The sequence below is a fragment of the Patella vulgata genome, chromosome 5 (assembly GCF_932274485.2).
Source record: "Patella vulgata chromosome 5, xgPatVulg1.2, whole genome shotgun sequence".
NCBI classification, from domain to species: domain Eukaryota; kingdom Metazoa; phylum Mollusca; class Gastropoda; family Patellidae; genus Patella; species Patella vulgata.
The window spans coordinates 57,294,485-57,319,833 of record NC_065883.2 but is presented as its reverse complement, the minus strand read 5'-3'; the positions used below and the strand labels follow the sequence as shown (position 1 = coordinate 57,319,833).

Genomic DNA, 25,349 nt, shown 5'->3' with positions numbered 1-25,349 from the left:
CTTCCTTCAGCAGCAGTAGCAGCAATAAGAAATCTTGATCAACTATCAGTGTCTTGGAGTCTCAAACAGGGGTTTAAATGGGCTTTAAAAAGGACTTCTCAGAAAATTAATTACCCAGTCCGGAAAAGAAATATCGTTCTTTTGTCCAAATACAAAGGGATAGACAGCGACAGCTGGAATTTTTTGCAAAGGGTGCCCAAAAAGTACAGGTTTCTGTGACCTCCAGTAAAAAGGATGCGGGTGTTCAAAATGTTCTGGATACTAACGATGTATCTTTTTTTAATAACCTTGTGTTAATGGTGTCATCCTGCCAATTGCCATGATAAAGGTTGCAGCCATGCGAGATGTTTCAAGTTTTAGTGCCAAATGCACCAGCCGTCAAGACTCAAGATCACAGATTTAGACATGTTAGGCCTTACAGCAGGAATCCTTTGTACAGGAATAGAAATTATTATCGTGAAAATAGTTATAGATTATGTTATTTTGAATAATGGAAAAATAAGGATTTTGATTGTATTAATGATTAAAACATGGGGTCATGTTTTTGTTTGAAATAATTTTAAGGTGGATACACATGACTAATGTATAGGTCATATGTTATTTTATTATTGTTTAATTCTATTTTTAATTTCAAATCTATATTTTAACATTCATTAATGCTTGGTTAGTCATTAGAAGCAGACAACAATTAATTTGTCACTCCATATAAATTATGACAGGCTGGCAACTAGAGTGTTTGATCTCTTCAGTTTCTTTAACTATTGTTTTAAATGGCTTAAGACTTAATCCTTCAATAATTATATGCTTATTTCAACACTTTCATAGTAACTAATTTATATAAAAAGACAAGTGTATGTAGGATGAATTATACAGTAGTTGGAGAGACCAACTTAGTTGCAGGACTGATTTATAGGAAGTTATAAGTTATAAGTTGTTTACTTGTTGCTGTTATTTATTTGCTCCTGAAATAAAGTGTTGAAGATCTATTCAAAGAATCTGTAGTCATTTCCAATACTTAGAGAACACACTCCACGCGATACATTCCCTGAAAGTCGAACTATGTTATGAGCATGAAAGGGCTACTTAATAATATGAAATGAAATGGAGTTTAACGTCCTACTGTTGGGCTAATGAAGACGGGCATACGCCATACAGTGTGCCATGAGGGAAATTTTGTCTGGACAGTGCACTACAGCCTACTCTTATATCGAATTCCACCTGTCAAGGAATCTTTTAGGTTTATTCCAATGTGTACACAGGACCTCGTTTTGTCATCCCATCCGAATGACTACACAGCTAACCTTGTCAGGCCCTCTGTCCTGCATCACTGACAAAGGGGAATCACACCGGAAAATCTGGATGAACTCTTTCGGGCAATGCAGGGATCAAACACCTCCAGACTAGCGAGCCGGCGTCTTACCCACTTAATCACTCCCGCTACATAATGAAGTGAAATGGGGTTTAACATCCTTCTGTTGTGCACCGACTAGGCTAATGAAGATGGGCATATGCCATACAGTGTGCTACAAGGGAAATTTTGCCCCGACAGTAGCGCTACAGCCTACTCTTATATATTGAATTCCAACTGCCAAGGGATCTTTTACATGCACGCCAATGTGTACATGGGACCTTGGTTTTTCATGCCACCCGAAAGACTAGACAGCTGTAGTTTTTGTCACACCCTCCGTCCTGCCCTACGGACAAGGGGAAACCACCTGGATAAAATCCTGAGGAACTGTCTCCGCCAATACCGAGAACGAACCCGCGACCTTCAGGCAAGCGAACCAGCGCCTTACTCACTTAGCCACTGTTGTTCCAGGCTACTTATTGATCTTGGTTCACTTGGTTAGTCATTAGAAGCAGACAGCAATTAATTTGTCAGTCGATTTAAATAACTAAAGTGGGTGGTCTGTTAAGTTTCTTTTACTATTGTTTAAATGACTTAATCCTTCAATAATTATATGTTTATGTCAATACTTTCATAGTAACTAATTTATATAAAAAGAAAAATGTATGTAAGATGAATTATAGTTGGAGAGACCAGCTGAGGGAACCTATGTACCAGTTGGAGGACCAATTTATAGGAAGATATAAGTTGTTTACTTGTTGCTGTTATTTATTTGCTCTTGAAATAAAGTGTTGAAGATCTATTCGAAAAATCTGTATTCATTTCCGATACTTAGAGAACACACTCGACCAGATACATTCCCTGAAAGTGGAACCGTGTTATGAGCATGAAAGGGCTACTCAATGAAATAAAATGGGCTTTAACGTCCTACTGTTGTGCACCGACTGAGCTAATAAAGTCAGGCATATGCCATACAGGGGATCTTTTACATGCATGCCAATGTGTACATGGGACCTTGGTTTTTCATCCCATCCAAACGACTGCCCCACTGACAGGGGGAAACCACCCGGAAAATCCTGAGGAACTTTTTCGGCCAATACCAGGAACAAACCTCCAGGCTAGCGAGCCAGTGTCTTACTCACTTAGCCACCGTGGCTCCAGGCTACTTATTGTTATCTTAGTTCACTCCAATTAGTGATTCATAAAGTATGGTCCTCCACCATCAAGTCAAGCGACTGCTTTTTTTCGACTGAAATATACACTGAAATATTCGACTTGACGAGGTCACAAAAAAAACCCTGACTCGTCCAATACCCCCAGCCCCTGACTACAGGCCTATGTAGGATTCTATTCACTTAGATGACGGGCCAAAAACATTACTCTCCGTTTAGTACATGTATCAACTAAATACCTAGATCATAAGACTTTTGCCCGAAAAATCTGACTTTAAAGTAGTTGGGAGGGGCGGGGGGTGAAGCCCCTGGCTACGACCATGATTGGGCTATTCTATATTACCTTAGCTCACTGCCACCGGTACTTAATATTGAGCGACTGGTTTTATCGACTGGGATATTTGACTGTTTTTTCGCCAGGATTATTCAACTGGTTTTGTTGACTAGATTATTTGACTGTTTTTTTTCAACTGGATTATTTGACTGGTTTTGTTGACTGAATTATTCGACTGGTTCTGTCAACTGAATTATTTGACTGATTTTATTGTCGAAAAAAGTCAAATATCCCAGTCAATAAAACTATTTTATTGTGGCCTCATCCAGACGATAAAGCCAGTCAAATATCTCAGTCAATAAAACGAGTCAAATAATTCAGTCGATAAAATCAGTCCGTCGAATATCTCAGTCGATAAAATAAGTCCAATACCTCAGTCGATAAAACCATGGACCTTATAATACCATGATAAAACCAGTCGAATATCACTGTCAATAAAACAAGTCGAATATCTCAGTCAATAAAACTAGACGAATATCACTGTCGATAAATCCACATCCCAGATCAAGTTGGGTCTTCATACCAGATCAAGTTGACAAAATGTGCTTTTGACAGTTATATGATGAGAAGTTAAAAACAGCCGTTCAATAATAAGCAGGAATTGCAGTGAACTAAGATAATACCGAGTAGTTCAGTCATACCCATAGCCATAGCTGTAAAAGAGCCGGGGGCTTGCACCTCCCTCCCCTGCCAAATAGTTTCAAGTTCAATTTATGGGGCAAAAGTAGTCTGATAAATAGGTATTTAGGGCCGGGGATAGCCGAAAAAACAGTCAAATAATCCGGTCGAAAAAAAAATCAGGCAGATAATTCAGTCGAATAATCCAGTCGAATAATCCAGTCGCTCAATATGACGAGGAAAAACGTAAAGCTTGACTTTATTAAGCAGTGGTGGCAGTAACTAAGATAACAACATGTAGCCTACTCCTCTATAAATCCCTCCACACGGTTGTTTTTATTCCGAAGCGACTAGATACTATGCTGTCATCAGTTTTATGCATCGGACACAGACTTAATTCAAGTTGTTTATATTAGTACGGCCATTGTTTTCAGTTGATGACGTCAGTCGTTGACCCTTAACCCTAGATGACGACCTTACTCGCAAAGAGAGGTCAACACGTTGTTTAGGGGATTGCTATTGGAAGGAAAATCTCAATAAAGTTGTGACTTCAACTGTCAGATTTGAACTTGGGGGAAAATAATCAAAATAGACAAAAAACGATGTAATCATATTTGAGTTAGTGCGTTTTTTATTTCAGTCAAACAAACTATTCCCAAATTTTAGCCCAACCATCGACCGAGTTTGTTGACTGGAAATTCTAGTGGTACTTAGGGGTAATTGAATCACGTTAATGATAAATGTCTGGACAATGTTGCTAAAAATATAAAGCACGTGGAGCTCAAGATGGCGATTACCAAAAAATCCCATGTTCAATCACTTCCCGAAAATGTTGCTTTAGAAACGACCAAGCAGAAGGATTTTGTTCACAAAGTAAAAAAGATTCAAGAAAAGGTAATGATACAGGACATTTGCTGTCGCCTGGTGATCGAGATAAGAACTGAACGTGAAAGTGAAATGGATTTTGTTACGTTTTCACCTTGCCTTCCTTAGATTTCCCAACTTTACTTTTTATCTATCTTATACTGACAGTCCTGATTATGTTTTGTCTTTTAATTGATTTGTTAGTTGCCGGAAGAAGCTTTTTGTACCCCAAGGTATAGTGGTCTCTCTTCACCATTTCTGATAATCAGGTCACTGACAAGCGTTAACGAACGAAAATAATGTAAATATTGCAAATGAATGCCAGTCAAGTCGTCCACAAGCAAAGTCATCCACACGGAAAAATCTGGTTAAGTCATCCACACCCGTTGGTGAAGTTGTCCACATGACGTAGTTTAATTTCGGGATATAGGAATTCGTTGGTAAAGTCGTCCACATGACATAGTATAGTTTACTTTCGGGATTAGTATATTTTTTCCGAGTGATCACCCTTTCTCCCTGGTTTTTAGAAAGGCTGGGGCTATTTGCCACATGTGGTAAGACAATCCGGAGACTATTTGCCACATGTGACAAGTCTCATTTCATGTGGCACGGCTACAGACCACAATTATCAACCGATTTCAATGAAACTTACAGATTATAATAAGAGTATTAATATCTCAAACTAGCCAAAATTTCGGCCACTTCCGGTTAGCGGTTTACGAGATATCAGGTTACCACACATTTCATGTGGCACGGCTACAGACCACAATTATCAACCGATTTCAATGAAACTTACAGATTATAATAAGAGTATTAAGAGCTCAAACTAGCCAAAATTTCGGCCACTTCCGGTTAGCGGTTTACGAGATATCAGGTTACCACACATTTCATGTGGCACGGCTACAGACCACAATTATTAACTGATTTCAATGAAACTTACAGATTATAATAAGAGTATTAATATCTCAAACTAGCCAAAATTTCGGCCACTTCCGGTTAACGGTTTCCGAGATATCAGGTTACCACACATTTCATGTGGCACGGCTACAGACCACAATAATCAACCGATTTCAATGAAACTTACAGATTATAATAAGAGTATTAATATCTCAAACTAGCCAAAATTTCGGCCACTTCCGGTTAGCGGTTTACGAGATATCAGGTTACCACACATTTCATGTGGCACGGCTACAGACCACAATTATCAACCGATTTCAATGAAACTTACAGATTATAATAAGAGTATTAAGAGCTCAAACTAGCCAAAATTTCGGCCACTTCCGGTTAGCGGTTTACGAGATATCAGGTTACCACACATTTCATGTGGCACGGCTACAGACCACAATTATCAACCGATTTCAATGAAACTTAGAGATTATAATAAGAGTATTAATATCTCAAACTAGCCAAAATTTCGGCCACTTCCGGTTAGCGGTTTCCGAGATATCAGGTTACCACACATTTCATGTGGCACGGCTACAGACCACAATTATCAACCGATTTTAACGAAACTTACAGATTATAATAAGAGTATTAAGAGCTCAAACTAGCCAAAATTTCAGCCACTTCCGGTTAGCGGTTTACGAGATATCAGGTTACCACACATTTCATGTGGCACGGCTACAGACCACAATTATCAACCGATTTCAATGAAACTTAGAGATTATAATAAGAGTATTAATATCTCAAACTAGCCAAAATTTCGGCCACTTCCGGTTAGCGGTTTACGAGATATCAGGTTACCACACATTTCATGTGGCACGGCTACAGACCACAATTATCAACCGATTTCAATGAAACTTACAGATTATAATAAGAGTATTAAGAGCTCAAACTAGCCAAAATTTCGGCCACTTCCGGTTAGCGGTTTACGAGATATCAGGTTACCACACATTTCATGTGGCACGGCTACAGACCACAATTATCAACCGATTTCAATGAAACTTACAGATTATAATAAGAGTATTATTATCTCAAACTAGCCAAAATTTCGGCCACTTCCGGTTAGCGGTTTCCGAGATATCAGGTTACCACACATTTCATGTGGCACGGCTACAGACCACAATTATCAACCGATTTTAATGAAACTTAAAGATTATAATAACATTAATGATATCTCAAACTAGCCAAAATTTCGGCCACTTCCGGTTAGCGGTTTCCGAGATATCAGGTTACCACACATTTCATGTGGCACGGCTACAGACCACAATTATCAACCGATTTTAACGAAACTTACAGATTATAATAAGAGTATTAATATCTCAAACTAGCCAAAATTTCGGCCACTTCCGGTTAACGGTTTCCGAGATATCACGTTACCACACATTTCATGTGGCACGGCTACAGACCACAATTATCGACCGATTTCAATGAAACTTAGAGATTATAATAAGAGTATTAATATCTCAAACTAGCCAAAATTTCGGCCACTTCCCGTTAACGGTTTCCGAGATATCAGGTTACCACACATTTCATGTGGCACGGCTACAGACCACCATTATCAACCGATTTCAATGAAACTTACAAATTATAATAAGAGTATTAAGAGCTCAAACTAGCCAAAATTTCGGCCACTTCCGGTTAGCGGTTTACGAGATATCAGGTTACCACACATTTCATGTGGCACGGCTACAGACCACAATTATCAACCGATTTCAATGAAACTTAGAGATTATAATAAGAGTATTAATATCTCAAACTAGCCAAAATTTCGGCCACTTCCGGTTAGCGGTTTACGAGATATCAGGTTACCACACATTTCATGTGGCACGGCTACAGACCACAATTATCAACCGATTTCAATGAAACTTAGAGATTATAATAAGAGTATTAATATCTCAAACTAGCCAAAATTTCGGCCACTTCCGGTTAGCGGTTTCCGAGATATCAGGTTACCACACATTTCATGTGGCACGGCTACAGACCACAATTATCAACCGATTTTAATGAAACTTACAGATTATAATAACATTAATAATATCTCAAACTAGCCAAAATTTCGGCCTCTTCCGGTTAACAGTTTCCGAGATATCAGGTTACCACACATTTCATGTGGCACGGCTACAGACCACAATAATCAACCGATTTCAATGAAACTTACAGATTATAATAAGAGTTTTAAGAGCTCAAACTAGCCAAAATTTCGGCCACTTCCGGTTAGCGGTTTCCGAGATATCAGGTTACCACACATTTCATGTGGCACGGCTACAGACCACAATTATCAACCGATTTTAATGAAACTTACAGATTATAATAACATTACTAATATCTCAAACTAGCCAAAATTTCGGCCACTTCCGGTTAGCGGTTTCCGAGATATCAGGTTACCACACATTTCATGTGGCACGGCTACAGACCACAATAATCAACCGATTTCAACGAAACTTACAGATTATAATAAGAGTTTTAAGAGCTCAAACTAGCCAAAATTTCGGCCACTTCCGGCTAGCGGTTTCCGAGATATCAGGTTACCACACATTTCATGTGGCACGGCTACAGACCACAATTATCAACCGATTTTAATGAAACTTACAGATTATAATAACATTAATATCTCAAACTAGCCAAAATTTCGGCCACTTCCGGTTAGCGGTTTCCGAGATATCAGGTTACCACACATTTCATGTGGCACGGCTACAGACCACAATTATCAACCGATTTTAATGAAACTTACAGATTATAATAACATTACTAATATCTCAAACTAGCCAAAATTTCGGCCACTTCCGGTTAGCGGTTTACGAGATATCAGGTTACCACACATTTCATGTGGCACGGCTACAGACCACAATTATCAACCGATTTCAATGAAACTTACAGATTATAATAAGAGTATTAATATCTCAAACTAGCCAAAATTTCGGCCACTTCCGGTTAGCGGTTTACGAGATATCAGGTTACCACACATTTCATGTGGCACGGCTACGGACCACAATTATCAACCGATTTCAATGAAACTTACAGATTATAATAAGAGTATTAAGAGCTCAAACTAGCCAAAATTTCGGCCACTTCCGGTTAGCGGTTTACGAGATATCAGGTTACCACACATTTCATGTGGCACGGCTACAGACCACAATTATCAACCGATTTCAATGAAACTTACAGATTATAATAAGAGTATTAATATCTCAAACTAGCCAAAATTTCGGCCACTTCCGGTTAGCGGTTTACGAGATATCAGGTTACCACACATTTCATGTGGCACGGCTACAGACCACAATTATCAACCGATTTCAATGAAACTTACAGATTATAATAAGAGTATTAAGAGCTCAAACTAGCCAAAATTTCGGCCACTTCCGGTTAGCGGTTTACGAGATATCAGGTTACCACACATTTCATGTGGCACGGCTACAGACCACAATTATCAACCGATTTCAATGAAACTTACAGATTATAATAAGAGTATTATTATCTCAAACTAGCCAAAATTTCGGCCACTTCCGGTTAGCGGTTTCCGAGATATCAGGTTACCACACATTTCATGTGGCACGGCTACAGACCACAATTATCAACCGATTTTAATGAAACTTACAGATTATAATAACATTAATGATATCTCAAACTAGCCAAAATTTCGGCCACTTCCGGTTAGCGGTTTCCGAGATATCAGGTTACCACACATTTCATGTGGCACGGCTACAGACCACAATTATCAACCGATTTTAACGAAACTTACAGATTATAATAAGAGTATTAATATCTCAAACTAGCCAAAATTTCGGCCACTTCCGGTTAACGGTTTCCGAGATATCACGTTACCACACATTTCATGTGGCACGGCTACAGACCACAATTATCGACCGATTTCAATGAAACTTAGAGATTATAATAAGAGTATTAATATCTCAAACTAGCCAAAATTTCGGCCACTTCCCGTTAACGGTTTCCGAGATATCAGGTTACCACACATTTCATGTGGCACGGCTACAGACCACCATTATCAACCGATTTCAATGAAACTTACAAATTATAATAAGAGTATTAAGAGCTCAAACTAGCCAAAATTTCGGCCACTTCCGGTTAGCGGTTTACGAGATATCAGGTTACCACACATTTCATGTGGCACGGCTACAGACCACAATTATCGACCGATTTCAATGAAACTTAGAGATTATAATAAGAGTATTAATATCTCAAACTAGCCAAAATTTCGGCCTCTTCCGGTTAACGGTTTCCGAGATATCAGGTTACCACACATTTCATGTGGCACGGCTACAGACCACAATAATCAACCGATTTCAATGAAACTTACAGATTATAATAAGAGTTTTAAGAGCTCAAACTAGCCAAAATTTCGGCCACTTCCGGTTAGCGGTTTCCGAGATATCAGGTTACCACACATTTCATGTGGCACGGCTACAGACCACAATTATCAACCGATTTTAATGAAACTTACAGATTATAATAACATTACTAATATCTCAAACTAGCCAAAATTTCGGCCACTTCCGGTTAGCGGTTTCCGAGATATCAGGTTACCACACATTTCATGTGGCACGGCTACAGACCACAATTATCAACCGATTTTAATGAAACTTACAGATTATAATAACATTAATAATATCTCAAACTAGCCAAAATTTCAGCCACTTCCGGTTAGCGGTTTACGAGATATCAGGTTACCACACATTTCATGTGGCACGGCTACAGACCACAATTATCAACCGATTTCAATGAAACTTACAGATTATAATAAGAGTATTAATATCTCAAACTAGCCAAAATTTCGGCCACTTCCGGTTAGCGGTTTACGAGATATCAGGTTACCACACATTTCACGTGGCACGGCTACAGACCACAATTATCAACCGATTTCAATGAAACTTACAGATTATAATAAGAGTATTAAGAGCTCAAACTAGCCAAAATTTCGGCCACTTCCGGTTAGCGGTTTACGAGATATCAGGTTACCACACATTTCATGTGGCACGGCTACAGACCACAATTATCAACCGATTTCAATGAAACTTACAGATTATAATAAGAGTATTATTATCTCAAACTAGCCAAAATTTCGGCCACTTCCGGTTAGCGGTTTCCGAGATATCAGGTTACCACACATTTCATGTGGCACGGCTACAGACCACAATTATCAACCGATTTTAATGAAACTTACAGATTATAATAACATTAATGATATCTCAAACTAGCCAAAATTTCGGCTACTTCCGGTTAGCGGTTTCCGAGATATCAGGTTACCACACATTTCATGTGGCACGGCTACAGACCACAATTATCAACCGATTTTAACGAAACTTACAGATTATAATAAGAGTATTAATATCTCAAACTAGCAAAAATTTCGGCCACTTCCGGTTAACGGTTTCCGAGATATCAGGTTACCACACATTTCATGTGGCACGGTTACAGACCACAATTATCGACCGATTTCAATGAAACTTAGAGATTATAATAAGAGTATTAATATCTCAAACTAGCCAAAATTTCGGCCACTTCCCGTTAACGGTTTCCGAGATATCAGGTTACCACACATTTCATGTGGCACGGCTACAGACCACCATTATCAACCGATTTCAATGAAACTTACAAATTATAATAAGAGTATTAAGAGCTCAAACTAGCCAAAATTTCGGCCACTTCCGGTTAGCGGTTTACGAGATATCAGGTTACCACACATTTCATGTGGCACGGCTACAGACCACAATTATCAACCGATTTCAATGAAACTTAGAGATTATAATAAGAGTATTAATATCTCAAACTAGCCAAAATTTCGGCCACTTCCGGTTAGCGGTTTACGAGATATCAGGTTACCACACATTTCATGTGGCACGGCTACAGACCACAATTATCAACCGATTTCAATGAAACTTACAGATTATAATAAGAGTATTAAGAGCTCAAACTAGCCAAAATTTCGGCCACTTCCGGTTAGCGGTTTCCGAGATATCAGGTTACCACACATTTCATGTGGCACGGCTACAGACCACAATTATCAACTGATTTCAATGAAACTTACAGATTATAATAAGAGTATTAATATCTCAAACTAGCCAAAATTTCGGCCACTTCCGGTTAACGGTTTCCGAGATATCAGTTTCATTGAAATCATTTGATAATTGTGGTCTGTAGCCGTGCCACATAAAATGTGTGGTAACCTGATATCTCGGAAACCGCTAACCGGAAGTGGCCAAAATTTTGGCTAAATTGAGATATTATTAATGTTATTAAAATCTTTAAGTTTAATTGAAATCAGTTGATAATTGGGGTCTGTAGCCGTGCCACATGAAATGTGTGGTAACCTGATATTTCAGAAACCGCTAACCGGAAGTGACCGAAATTTTGGCTAGTTGGAGATATTATTAACGTTATTATAATCTTAAAGTTTCAATGAAATCGGTTGATAATTGTGGTCTGTAGCCGTGCCACATGAAATGTGTGGTAACCTGATATGTCGAAAACCGCTAACCGGAAGTGGCCGAAATTTTGGCTAGTTTGAGATATTATTAATGTTATTATAATCTTTAAGTTTTATTGAAATCGGTTGATAATTGTGGTCTGTAGCCGTGCCACATGAAATGTGTGGTAACCTGATATCTCAGAAACCGCTAACCGGAAGGGGCCGAAATTTTGGCTAGTTTGAGATATTATTAATGTTATTATAATCTGTAAGTTTCATTGAACTCGGTTGATAATTGTGGTCTGTAGCCGTGCCACATGAAATATGTGGTAACCTGATATCTCGGAAACTGTTAACCGGAAGAGGCCGAAATTTTGGCTAGTTTGAGATATTAAGACTCTTATTATAATCTGTAAGTTTCATTGAAATCGGTTGATAATTGTGGTCTGTAGCCGTGCCACATGAATTGTGTGGTAACCTGATATCTCCGAAACCGCTAACCGGAAGTGGCCGAAATTTTGGCTAGTTTGAGATATTATTAATGTTATTATAATCTGCAAGTTTCATTGAAATCGGTTGATAATTGGGGTCTGTAGCCGTGCCACATGAAATGTGTGGTAACCTGATATCTCGGAAACCGCTAACCGGAAGTGGCCGAAATTTTGGCTATTTTGAGATATTATTAATGTTATTATAATCTGTAAGTTTCATTGAAATCGGTTGATAATTGTGGTCTGTAGCCGTGCCACATGAATTGTGTGGTAACCTGATATCTCCGAAACCGCTAACCGGAAGTGGCCGAAATTTTGGCTATGCTGAGATATTATTAATGTTATTATAATCTGTAAGTTTCATTGAAATCGGTTGATAATTGTGGTCTGTAGCCGTGCCACATGAATTGTGTGGTAGCCTGATATCTCGTAAACCGCTAACCGGAAGTGGCCGAAATTTTGGCTAGTTTGAGATATTACTAATGTTATAATAATCTGTAAGTTTCATTAAAATCAGTTGATAATTGTGGTCTGTAGCCGTGCCACATGAAATGTGTGGTAACCTGATATCTCGGAAACCGCTAACCGGAAGTGGCCGAAATTTTGGCTAGTTTGAGATATCATTAATGTTATTATAAGCTGTACGTTTCATTGAAATCGGTTGATAATTGTGGTCTGTAGCCGTGCCACATAAAATGTGTGGTAACCTGATATCTCGGAAACCGCTTACCGGAAGTGGCCGAAATTTTGGCTATTTTGAGATATTATTAATGTTATTATAATCTGTAAGTTTCATTGAAATCGGTTAATAATTGTGGTCTGTAGCCGCAGGGCTATTTTGACATTCTTGCTTACCACATGTGGCAAATAGCCACTGCCTTTTAGAAAATTGCCACGCTAGAGCGGCAACGTTCATGAATAAACAACAAAGTAAATCATTTTATTCAATAAATAACAATTTCATAAATAAATGTAACAAATTCAATAAATAATCATTAATACAACAATTTCGTTAATATAACAAATGCAATAACAATTTCATTAAAATAAGCCCTGTTCCGAATACTGAACACAAAAGTTATTAGAGGATCTATTTATTTTTCGATAAACATCATAAAAGTACACAGCTATTATTTTTCTATCTATACATTCTACTATAACTATAAGCGCGAAATAACAATCGACTATATCCTTCTATTCCCCAGGCACTCTCTCCCCCTTCTCTCTTTCAGGCAGCTAAAAAAACTGTCACCCCTGGCTGTTGCCATGACTACGTCACGTACAAAAAAGATATTAACATTTTTTAGATAAAAACTCTAGGATGGACATTCATTCTGACCACATCCCCCTCCTTGATGTGACCCAGCATCAATAAAAAAAAAAACTAAAACGTAAAATAATGAATGAATGGACAAAATGAAGATAATTAATAATATAAACTATTAAAATACTATTACTAATACTGACTACTTATTGAATACAAAGTTCCAAACACTGATTAACAATGGTTGCCATGCAACTTGATATCAAATCTAAAGTTCGACTATGAAAATGTTCAAATACTCAATGACTGGAAATTTAGTTTCTATTACACACGATACGTAACACATCTATAGTCAAATATCTAAAGGGCACAAACGATTAATAGAACGCTTATAGATCTTTTCTCCAACTTTAACTTCCACAACTAGTGTGTGGTTATCACTTCCCGTGAAGGTGCGAACAATACGACCAAACGGCCATTTACCACGTGGAGTCTGTGGATCGATTACAATCACTAAATCACTAACTATGAAATCTCGATGAACTATATTCCACTTTCTTCTGGCATTCAAAGTGGGCAGGATTTCCTTCAACCACCGTTGCCAAAACTGTTGAATTAAGTCCTGAATAAGTCTCCAACGATTTCTGGGATTAAATGTTGTTTCGTCCACTGATTCTGGTGCGAACTGTCCTCCGACTTGACCATGTAGAAAATGATTAGGTGTTAGAACTGGGTCATCCTGAGGATCGTCTCCTTGATATCCCAATGGCTTCGATTTAATTAGACCTTCTGCATTAACGAATGCTGTTTCTAGCTCTTCATCTGTTATATCAGCATTACCGATGACAGCTTTTATTGCCCTTTTTGCCGACTTTATCATCGATTCAAACACACCACCGAAATGCGGCGAGAGTGGCGGATTGAATTTCCACTCAATTTGACGATTGGCTAACGAATTTCCAATTCTAGCTTGATCTAGCTGATTTAAAAGCTCTTTCAGCTCACGATTCGCGCCAATAAAATTCGAACCATTATCAGATAGTATCTGAATCGGTTTCCCTCGACGACTTAACGAATCTTGAGAAGGCTGAAAGAAAGCTGTCCGTATCCAACCCCCAGGCCATCTCAAGGTGAACGGCCCTTGATGCGAGGCAGGTGAATAAACACAAATAGCGTTTTGTGTGGATTCTCCCACGGCCATATTTAGTTAAAAATGGCCCTCCATAATCTAACCCTACTCTCGAAAATGCACGTAACGGTGTACCGAGTCTCATAATCGGTAACGGGGCCATAATTTGTTGAGCCGGCTTATTTCTTCGACGCTTACACTCATTACACGATGCTCCAACAGACTTTACTACCTCGCGTCCTCTAAGTATCCAATATTTAGAACGAAGTTCTGACAAAACATACGAAACACCAGTTTCATGATCATGATAAGATTTAACGATAAGACGAGTAATATCATGCTTAGGTGGTAAAATGATTAGGTATCTTGTATCATACGCCAAGTGCTCGGCTTTGTCCAATCGACCTTTAACACGTAAAGTTCCGGATCCATCCAAACAGGGATTAAGACACAACAATTTAGAGTCATTACGAACTAGATTATTCTTTTGAAGAGCTCTGATTTCAGCTTCGAATGATTCTCTTTGTGTGTATCTATACCAAAATGATTCTGATTTCTCTAGCTCCTCTAATACTAAGTTCTGACTATACACTCGATCATTTGGCTTGCGACAGTTATTAATAAATCGAAACAATAAAGCAGTTATTATTAATAAATGAATCCAACTAGAGTATCTAGAAGGACAAAGTCTACCTAAATCTTGTACGGCAGGAGTGATTACAAAAGCTTTTGAACAATGACTTCGAACTTCTTCTTGGGTCTCTACAGAACTTGACACTATGGGAACATCTGGCCACGACGACGAATCTTCATGAAGAAAGTCAGGCCCGTACCACCAAATATCGCTACGAATAAGATCTTCTGCACATATCCCGTGGGTTGCTAAATCCGCACTATTGAATTTTGTCGGACAATACCGCCACTGATTCGGATGCGAATTCTCCTGGATCTCTCCAACTCGATGCGAAACAAAAGGCTTGTAAGTGCGGGATTCGCCTTTTAACCAATATAAGACATTTTGGCTGTCACACCAAAATGTCACTTCGCCTTTCGAAATGTTTAATACTTCACATGCTGTAATAGTAAGACGAAGACCTAAGACAGCGCCACATAATTCTAATTTAGGAATCTAAATCGCCTTTAATGGTGCGACACGCGTTTTAGCAACGATCAAAACAACAGAAATGCTACTATCTTTATATTCACAACGTAAATAACAAGCCGCTGCGTACGCCATTTCAGACGCGTCTACAAAAGTGTGAATTGATTTACGAGTAATTTTCGAATGCGACTTTACTAAGCACCTCGAAAATTTGACTTCGCTCAGTTTAGGTAGTTCGCGAAACCATTTCTCTCATGGCTTTGCTAATTCTTCAGGTAATTCGTCATCCCAATGAAGGCCTTGGATCCATGTCTTTTGGATGCCGATTTTTGCCCGGAGAGGGAAGGGCGAAAGAAAACTTAATGGGTCAAATAAAGTCGCAGCTCGACTTACTACAAGTCTCTTAGTTAAAGTTACATTATTAGGCTCTTGAATTTCGAACGTAAAAACGTCGCTCTCTGCATTCCACAAAATGCCCAAAGTCTTTAGTGAAGGTAAACTGCTATCTTCAATCGAAAGATGCCCCACACGGTCTTGAATTGGTATTTCGTCTAACACCCTAGGGTCATTGCATAACCATTTACGAATCTGGAACCCCGCACTTAGTAATACTGCAGATATTTCTTGGCGCAACTCTATGGCTGTAGTTACATCATCAACACTATCTAATAAATCATCGATGTACATTGAGTTGAGAACGGAGTTAGCACCAGCTGGATATTTATCAATGTTCAATGTACAATGTTCTCTAACAACGGCTTGTGATAAATATGGCGACGAGGAATTGCCAAATACTAGTCGCTTATATTGATATATTTTTACATGCGCATCTGGAATTAAGTCCCTCCATAAAAATTTATGGAACTTCCGGTCTTCCGGTTTAATCTTAATTTGTAGGAAAATTTCGGTTATATCTGCGGCTATAGCAATAGGACTTTTGTGAAAGCGAAGCAAGACATCAAACAAGTCTCTTTGAAGTTTGGGCCCTGGGTATATACAATCATTCAAGGACTTTCCTTGACAGCGAGCGGCAGCGTACATTACAACTCTGACTTTAGTTGTAGACTTATCCATACGAACAACCGCGAAGTGTGGTAAATACCACGACGGTGCCTGGGTATCAATGGGTGAAACTTCTTCGATGCAGTCTTTCTCCAAATGATCATTCACATTCGTTGATATTCTTGAGCTACTAGTGGACGCCTAATTAATGATTTCTCCAAGTTGATGAGTCGCGATTTGGCGATAGCATAATTTGATTCGAGTTGGGGCTCGTTAGGTCTCCACGGAATACCCACGGTATATCGAGATGCGTTTGTATCGAAAGTTAAAGAATCCTTGGTTGAATCAATTGCTGCTTGTTCCGACTTGGAATGAGACTTAGCATTGACCACGACCCCGGACGATTCTAATTCCCACATGCTTCGAAGTAATGTGTCTACATGTGGCTCTTGGTTATCACTTATAAAATATGTACGAGCGAAATGAATTGTTCTATTTCCACGATTAAAGTCATTCGATGAACTTACTGGGCAAACACAAGTCCAACCTAATGGCGTGAGTCTTGCGATTGGCTCACCCGGACGACCAGCGATTTCTGTAATTGAACGATGAACTTGAGATGCGTTAAGACCGATTAATAAATCAACTTCTGGTCGATGACCGGATACTCTTGGAAACGGAATGCCTTGAAGATGAGGCCAGTTATTCGAGTGTTTCAACCAATCGACTATTTTCATATCTCCAGTGACGTTTGATACTGTAAAAGTCTCGAGTTGTAAATGCAACCTATCGTCGATACTACTAAGATTAACCCTGACGCTTGTCGTATCAAGTGTGTCCTTTTTTCCCCCTAAAACACTGACATTCAGTTGCGTTAAGTTTCCCTGAAGTCCTAATTCTGCAGCGATATTTTCGTTAATGTAGCTATCGGTTGAACATTCATCCAACAATGCGTCGCATGAAAGCTTTCTATTACCATTCTGAAGGATAACTGGAATAATACGCATAGCTATTCTGTCGTGTTCGTTAAATTGTGTATGAGTACGCGCGGTTGGATAATGACAACGTGCATCGTCCGTATTTTGCTTGCTGGGTAGTTTCACCGAAGTGGCTCTGTCTTGAGAAAACGATGATTGTCGTGCATTCTCATATTCTTGTGGAGCGTTATTTGTGTAGTATCCCCCTCCGTGCAATAAAAAGTGATGGTTCTTGGGACATCCATCGACAGCACATATCTTTGAATTAAGACACTTCCAACCTCGATGCGTAGGACTTAGACATCTAAAACATACATGTAGTCGTCTCTCTTTAGCGCAATTCCAACGTTGATGTACGGTGAGCGATTTAAACATCTGACAGTTATTAAGACCAAGGGTATGATTCTGATCGATACGATACAACAATTACGACGAGGAGTATTGAACCGACTGGAATCCGAATGATAAGTTCTGGCTCTACTGTTTGGCTGAGGATATTTCGATCTATAATTAAATGACGGCGAATACGATGACGAAGAAGCTCTATTGCCCGACTGAAAACCATCTATCTCTTCCTGGGCTTCGATGCAATATCTAATTTCTCCCGCTAACCATGTGTGTAGATTCATTAAAGTTTCTTCTTTTTTCTCTAAAGCGGCCCATCGTTTGAATTGGGTTACGTTTACAGGAGAAAGTTTCGATCTTGCTACACAGAAAAACATTGAATTTTCTTCAAATTCTTCCGTTCGACCATTCTCTTGAAGTGCGATTATACTAAGTTCTAATTTCTCGACAAAATTTTCAAAGTTCTTCAAATCATTAAAATTAACCGTACGCATTTGACGAATTGTGTCCAAATGTATCAATACTGAGCGACGTTGACCTCCAAATTTGTCATCTAAACGTTTGACGGCTGCATCATATCCGATTTCTGAAGCTGGAAATCCTTCTATGGCTTTTAAGGCATCTCCCTCTAAATGTTGGCGTAGCTGTAGCATTTTGTATGATTTCGAACACGAAGATTTGTCTATACATTCTGTGAAAGCGTCTTTAAAAAGTTGGTAATCTAGCTTTGAACCACTAAATTTGGGGATCAAAACTTTATTAAGTTGTTGAAATATGTCTCTATCAACTTGACGAATAAGGTCTTCCTTATTATTATTATTATTCGACGAAGAACTATTTTCAAGCGATGGTTGAACCAATGTATTTATATGATCTGCTGGATGCGACGATGCTTGTTCTTGTTGCGGTGACGATGGCCGTTGATCTGATGATGGCATGTCATTATTAATTTCGAGCTCAGTTGCAGCCTCCCTTGACTGTGTGTTAGTCGATCGTGGATTGGCTAAGAACTGAGTGGCCTGTGTAACTAATTCACTAATTTGTTTATGGTCTTCTACGTGTTCCAATTCTGACTCGAAACTATCACTATCTATACTAGTAAGTTCTGTTAACACACAAATTGCCTCCTCTTGACTAGCCATTAAAAATCGCAATGCAGATCTTATGTCGTCTTCGTTTATGTCATACACATTGCATGCTAAAGCCAAAGTTAAATTTATTCGCGCCTTTGCCAACTGGCTGTTGGCCATTCGTCTCTTTTTCAAAAGCGCTGTTAATATTTTGTTTTCGTTGGGATTATTTGTATTCTTCGAATCTGCCATTTCTGAATTTGATTGTTTACACTAATTAAGTTCAAATAAGCACATATGCTAATCGGTTCTATAACCATGCACGAAATGAAAATAGTGTACTTACAGTTCTAATAAGTCCTATATAAAACCACGCTCTGCTACCAAAACATGTTCCGAATACTGAACACAAAAGTTATTAGAGGATCTATTTATTTTTCGATAAACATCATAAAAGTACACAGCTATTATTTTTCTATCTATACATTCTACTATAACTATAAGCGCGAAATAACAATCGACTATATCCTTCTATTCCCCAGGCACTCTCTCCCCCTTCTCTCTTTCAGGCAGCTAAAAAAACTGTCACCCCTGGCTGTTGCCATGACTACGTCACGTACAAAAAAGATATCAACATTTTTTAGATAAAAACTCTAGGATGGACATTCATTCTGACCAAGCCCCAAGCACAAATATAATTCTACCAAATGATCCACGCCCTTAGGTTATAAGGAATACATACATGCCAAGTACCAAGTTGATCCATTCAGAATTGTGGCCTGTAAACGATAAACTAAAAAATTGGGTGTCGCTCTGCCCCTGGGGGTCGTGACATGCAGTTGTCGTCCTTAGGCTATAAGGAATACATATCCCAAGTTCACAGATGATCCATTAAGAATCGTGGCCTGTAAGCAACACAGAGACACAAAGAAAAATGGGTGTGGCTCTGCCCCTGGGAGTTGGGCATGTACCCCAAACCAGTGACTGCCCTAGACATTCGCCAATGGCGACAATTATTTTTATTGGCGAATAAAGCAATGATTCTGGCGAAAATTTTGGCAAATGAATTTTAGAGGGTGTTATTTCATAAATCTGCTAATATTAAACTTGAAATCTTCTCGTTCAACACTTCTTTCGATCGACTCGATGGAGTGTCTATTTTTAGTACGGTACATTAATTACTCTAGTCTCAATCTTACAAGTCGCAAATCAGTCAATGTTACGCATTAAAACGACCGAAAGATCGAGCCTCGAGACTATAAAACACAGTTACGCCCCTTTTGTGTGGCACTGCGTTGTTTACATTCGCTTCACTACAAGTTTTCTTTACTCACGCAGCAAATAAATAAAACGCACAACTAATACTAGTAAACCCAAAATAAGAAGGATAGATTCCTTTTTCCCTTCTACGACTACTGTTAGTCCAGAATCTACTTCCGAGAGTGAGAGTGTCATCTCTGACGCAAGTCCTTCGTTAGCTTCATCAACATGTGGACAAAAATCAGACCTTAACCGAGACCAAGCTAACCCACAATTAGTAATTACCTCATTTGTTATCTGCAATTCGAATTTTGGGATATCAGTCCCTTTCAATATTTGCCCACTTCAGATCATAACTTTCTGGATTATGGCCCCTGTTTGTACGAAAAATCGCTTTTGTTTTTAGCAGGTTTCTATCCATCTCTTGCAAAATGTTGGTGTATCTTGCCTGGCAACCGCTGGTTGTTTAATGTTTTGTAAAGTATATTGTTTTTGCAACAAATTAATATTTTTGTTTTGAGCAAATTATTGCCATTTTGACTGAAGTGAATTTTGGCCATTATGATTTAGACCATACCTTGAGATACTACATGTACAGGTACAGATAGTATGCCAGAGCATGGGACGGAAATAACATGAATACACATGTAGACTTTGGTTAGATTCATTATTGGTAAATTTTATCAACTTCAGTTTTAATTTAATGTGCATGTAACAAACCATTCTTTTTAATTTGTTGTTTAGTATGAAGAAGGTTTAAAACCAGACAGAGGTGTCATTTACCTAGGTCATATACCACATGGATTCTACGAGACAGAAATGAAAAGCTTTTTCTCACAATTTGGAAGAGTAACAAGACTAAGATTATCTAGAAGTAAAAAAGTAAGTGTTTAATAAAAATTTATTGTATAATATAATATAACCATTTCGCTGAATTCTACCAAGGGTTATTTAATTTGCATGCCAATTTTTCTGCACCATTGACAGTCACAGTAGGAAACCAGACTGGAAAATCCTAAAGACCTTTCTTGGTGTACAATGGGACAATGGAATTGAACCCGGGGCCTTCTGTCATTAGTGAGCTAGCGTCTTACACACAAAATATTCAGTTCGCCAATACAAAAACTAAGTAATTGTACAGTGCAAGATAGTAAATAATGACATGAATGTTGTAGATGCAATTTTTCCAAACTTTCAATCTGAATAAAATGATAGATTCCACAGTAAATGAAAAGGCAGCTTTATGTAACTTTGCATGTATTGGTTGATGTGTTGTACTTTTTAGACAGGAAATTCCAAGGGTTATGCTTTTATTGAGTTTGAAGATGCAGAGGTGGCCGAAATTGCTGCTGAAACTATGAACAATTATCTTATGTTTGAAAGATTGCTTAAATGTAAGTACTTGTGATAACATATTGGAAGATTTCTTCTGTCCTTGATATGAACAGGTCTAAGAATTTCCCTCAAATATCTCAATTTGAGAGGATAGTTTAAATGAAAAGTTAAGTAGACAGGTAGATCTATGTAGGATTGAATTATTGTCCCTGCCTTTCGATAATGAGCATTTTTGCTCAGAATAAACAGAGTGGTAAGCATTTTGATTGCTTGGTGCTTTACAAAAAGATAGTGAATAAGTAATGAATGCCTTCTAGTGTATTCTAGTACTCTATTTGCCAACCTTTTCAATAAGACCAACCAGTACTGAATGCCATTTTTCCCATGTAGAGAGTATAGTTAATTAATCATTGACTGTTAGTAATACAGAATATTTTGCAAGCCACAGTGGCTCAGTGAACATGGCTTTGGCTCAGTAATCAGAAGATCCTGGGTTTCCTCTTGTCAGTGGTGTAGGATGGCAGAACTGCTAAGGAAAAGATTCTAGTCTTTAGGATGGTGCGAGAAACTGAACTTTTCACAAAATTTTGTATACCAAATGATTAATCATTGAATATTTTATTATAGGTCAAGTAGTTACTTCAGAAAAAGTTCACCCCGGTTTGTTCATTGGTTCACATCGATCATTTTCTAAGCCAAAATCAACCAATATTTCTATAGTACGACACAATTCAACTAAATCTGTAGCCAAAGAAAAAAAGTTAAAATTAAAAGCCATTTCAAAGCAGCAGAAGAAATTAGCTAAATTAGCTGAACTTGGTGTAAAATTAGAGTTAAATAGTATATTAGTTGTAAGTATTCAAGTTTGTTTTTTCAAATAAACTAAGAGAAATCTTACCAGGCTGTATCTTGGTTAAATGTGATTGAAGTATTATTAAATAAAGATAAAAACATTTAATGACCTTAATGTTTGTTTATAATTATACTCAAAGCCATTAAAAATGCAATGCCTAATTCGTGAAATATTTCTGGTAAACGTTTTCTTGGACTTTCCTATCTTATGGCAAATGGGTGAAACTTGTGATGGGCCTCTTTTTGTGGAGTTCTGGGTTTGAACCCAATATCAGTTCTCGGTAATAAACTTTGTTCGTGCAAATGCAACACTTGTCTTTTTTCACGATTTTAAGCAGTCCCATGTCATTCGTTTTGCACATGAATTCCCTGCACTCTGGCCCTTTAAATACAGATCAAAATTTCAACATTCATCACTTAGGAAAAATGCCACGCCTTACACAAGAAAACAGGAACAGAGCTGTTGGCATGCTGGATCAGGGGGCTTCACAGGTAGCCGTCGCCAGACACTTTAATGTCCATCCATTGACCATTGCTCGCCTCAGACAACGCTTCCATGCCACTGGAAGAGTTGCCGATCGACCCCGATCTGGAGCGCCACCTGTAACAACCGCTGCTCAAGATCACCATATCCGACTACAACATCTGCGCAACAGGTTCCAGTCAGCTACTGCTACTGCCAGGGAAACTGTTCGAACACGGCAACGTCAGATCAGCCCTCAAACAGTCCGAAGGCGTCTGGCTGCTCTTGGGTTACACTGTCGTCGACCGTACCACGTTGTTGCAGTAAATAAACTTTAAATTTGGCATTGCATTTTTAATGGCTTTGATTGTATATGCATTTGATGTCTGTTATTATATTTTGTACTTTATATTGCAGTCTTCACCCACGACAAATAAAAAGGGGACAGTTACACCTAAATTTGCAATGGAAGAAAAGGTATTTAAATATTTTGATACTGAATTAGAATAGCTGTCAACCTTGTCTATAAATATCAGAACATACTCATAAAGATGGACATATGGATATTTATATTTAAGAAATGTTTAAAAGGAAAATTTTAGAGTTGTTTTCATGCCCTCTTTAACAAAATTTGCTTTTAACGTGAATAAAAGTTTCTTTCCTTTGGAATGACTTCCTTGACATCTTTATTTTATTTTTGTGTAACTAAATTTTGAATTGATTTTTTCCTTCAGAAACGGGTGGTGGATGAAACACCAGTACAGAGAATTGTACCAGAAAAAATTACAACACCAGAAGGTGAATTAATGGTATTAATGGAGGATGAAAGTGAAACAGAAATATCTTTTAAAACACCCCCTAACTCCATTAGGTCCTCAAAACTCACAGCTTCAGGAAAGCGAAAAAAACCTGCAGGTGACACACCTCGGACAAGTAAAGTAGGGAAGAAAGAAACTATAGAACCGATTGAGCTTTCTCTTCAACAAGATACAGAAGTCATGTCACCAGAAAAAGCAAAGGAAGCAATACGCAAAAAGGACAAACCAGCAACAAAGAAAGCTAAAAAACAAACTGCAAAAACAACAGTTGGTTCAGCTGAAAAACCAAGAAAAATGGAGACCAGATCATCATCGCGAAAGATAACCTTAACTTCAAAAGAAAAGTTAAAAGCACCTCCCACCAAATCTAGACGTCAAAAATGAAGATGTTATTAACAAATTATTTGATCATGGACTGGTGAAATTGTATTTAAATGAAATAAATTGAAATGTGTAGAAACACTTTGTTATGGGATGAAGTTTTTTAATAACTGACAAATTTGAAACGAAGGTGCTATTAGTGGACAAGACAACTAATAACTGTAATTGTGCTTTATTTTTTGAAAGTTACCATGATTTCAAAACTTGTAAATATTGATAATAAATCAACATAAATAATTGGATTATCATTTTATATTCATTTCTTTCATACGCAGAAATTTAGCTGTTATTATTAGCATGATTCTTTCTTGGTGGATTTAGTTCCCAAAACACAGCACCAACAAGTGTTTAAAGATGCCTTCCCACGTACAAACTGTGTGATTTGATGATATATTTGGACGAAAATTTTAATTGCGAGAAAACTACCCCATGATGTTAGAATCTATTCTAAGCAGCCTTGTTTGTCATATGAAATTAAGGATGATCCGTTTTTGTCTTGTATTTGTTGTTATAGATATCGAAGCCTACGTAAATGCTTAGATTATTCTCTGCCAACTTCTTTAATTAAATTCTTGGATTATTCTTCGCATACTTCTTTTTCCATCATATAATCATAGTCTGCTGTAGTTTGTTTCTCAGTGTTCTTACAACCGCTAGCCATTAGATAACACACTCGAGAAGACAGGTTGCCACTTAGTGATAGTTACATTTTTTATCTGTAGGTTCACCATGTGTGCTTTTTTCACTATTTTCCATAGATACTAAATATGCCATACTTTAATTACAAATAAATACTTTTGTGGGAATGGTAGACTGTCCAGCCATATGGATTGCTGTAATATTGATAGGTTGAAACAATAGATCAGGATGCAAATAGCACAGGCGTCATCATTTTAACAGTAAACACTAATACAATATTATGTGAAAGTAATCTGGTAAATCTGCCGTTTGGTATAAAAGGGAGGTTACTTTGCAAAAAGTCCTTACAACCATATTATCTCCCCTTAGACCACAACCGGTTTCAACAAACTATATAAATATTTTAATAAACGTAATTCGTGAACGGGTAAAGGCAAATCCCTTTGAACCAAAGGTTAATAAAAATTAATTAATTTGTATGAGTAAATTAAAAGCCATGCCAATGAATTTGTGATTATA

The 25,349-nt window shown here is 37.9% G+C and overlaps 1 protein-coding gene across 2 annotated transcripts; it reads left to right on the top strand.

Annotated features, from left to right (window-relative positions):
- The first annotated feature begins 4,211 nt into the window (after positions 1–4,211).
- LOC126820767 (MKI67 FHA domain-interacting nucleolar phosphoprotein-like) lies at positions 4,212–24,433 on the top strand. 2 transcript variants are annotated; one of them, XM_050548883.2, is made up of 6 exons: positions 4,212–4,366; positions 21,087–21,224; positions 21,628–21,736; positions 22,305–22,528; positions 23,410–23,469; positions 23,727–24,433. In XM_050548883.2, exons 1-6 carry the CDS (start codon positions 4,259–4,261, stop codon positions 24,192–24,194), a joined length of 1,107 nt encoding a protein of 368 aa, XP_050404840.1. In that variant the 5' UTR covers positions 4,212–4,258; the 3' UTR covers positions 24,195–24,433. The 2 variants fall into 2 exon arrangements, with proteins under 2 accessions (XP_050404840.1, XP_050404841.1); XM_050548884.2 differs by lacking the exon at positions 4,212–4,366 and adding an exon at positions 4,416–4,569.
- Positions 24,434–25,349: the final 916 nt, after the last annotated feature.

Excerpts from the sequence above, each read along its gene's own strand:
- LOC126820767 (XM_050548883.2), top strand. The coding sequence starts at position 4,259 with ATGGCGATTACCAAAAAATCCCATGTTCAATCACTTCCCGAAAATGTT. Across the intron at positions 22,529-23,409 it reads AGTTAAATAGTATATTAGTT|TCTTCACCCACGACAAATAA; the intron begins GTAAGTATTCAA and ends TTTATATTGCAG. Across the intron at positions 23,470-23,726 it reads AATTTGCAATGGAAGAAAAG|AAACGGGTGGTGGATGAAAC; the intron begins GTATTTAAATAT and ends TTTTTCCTTCAG.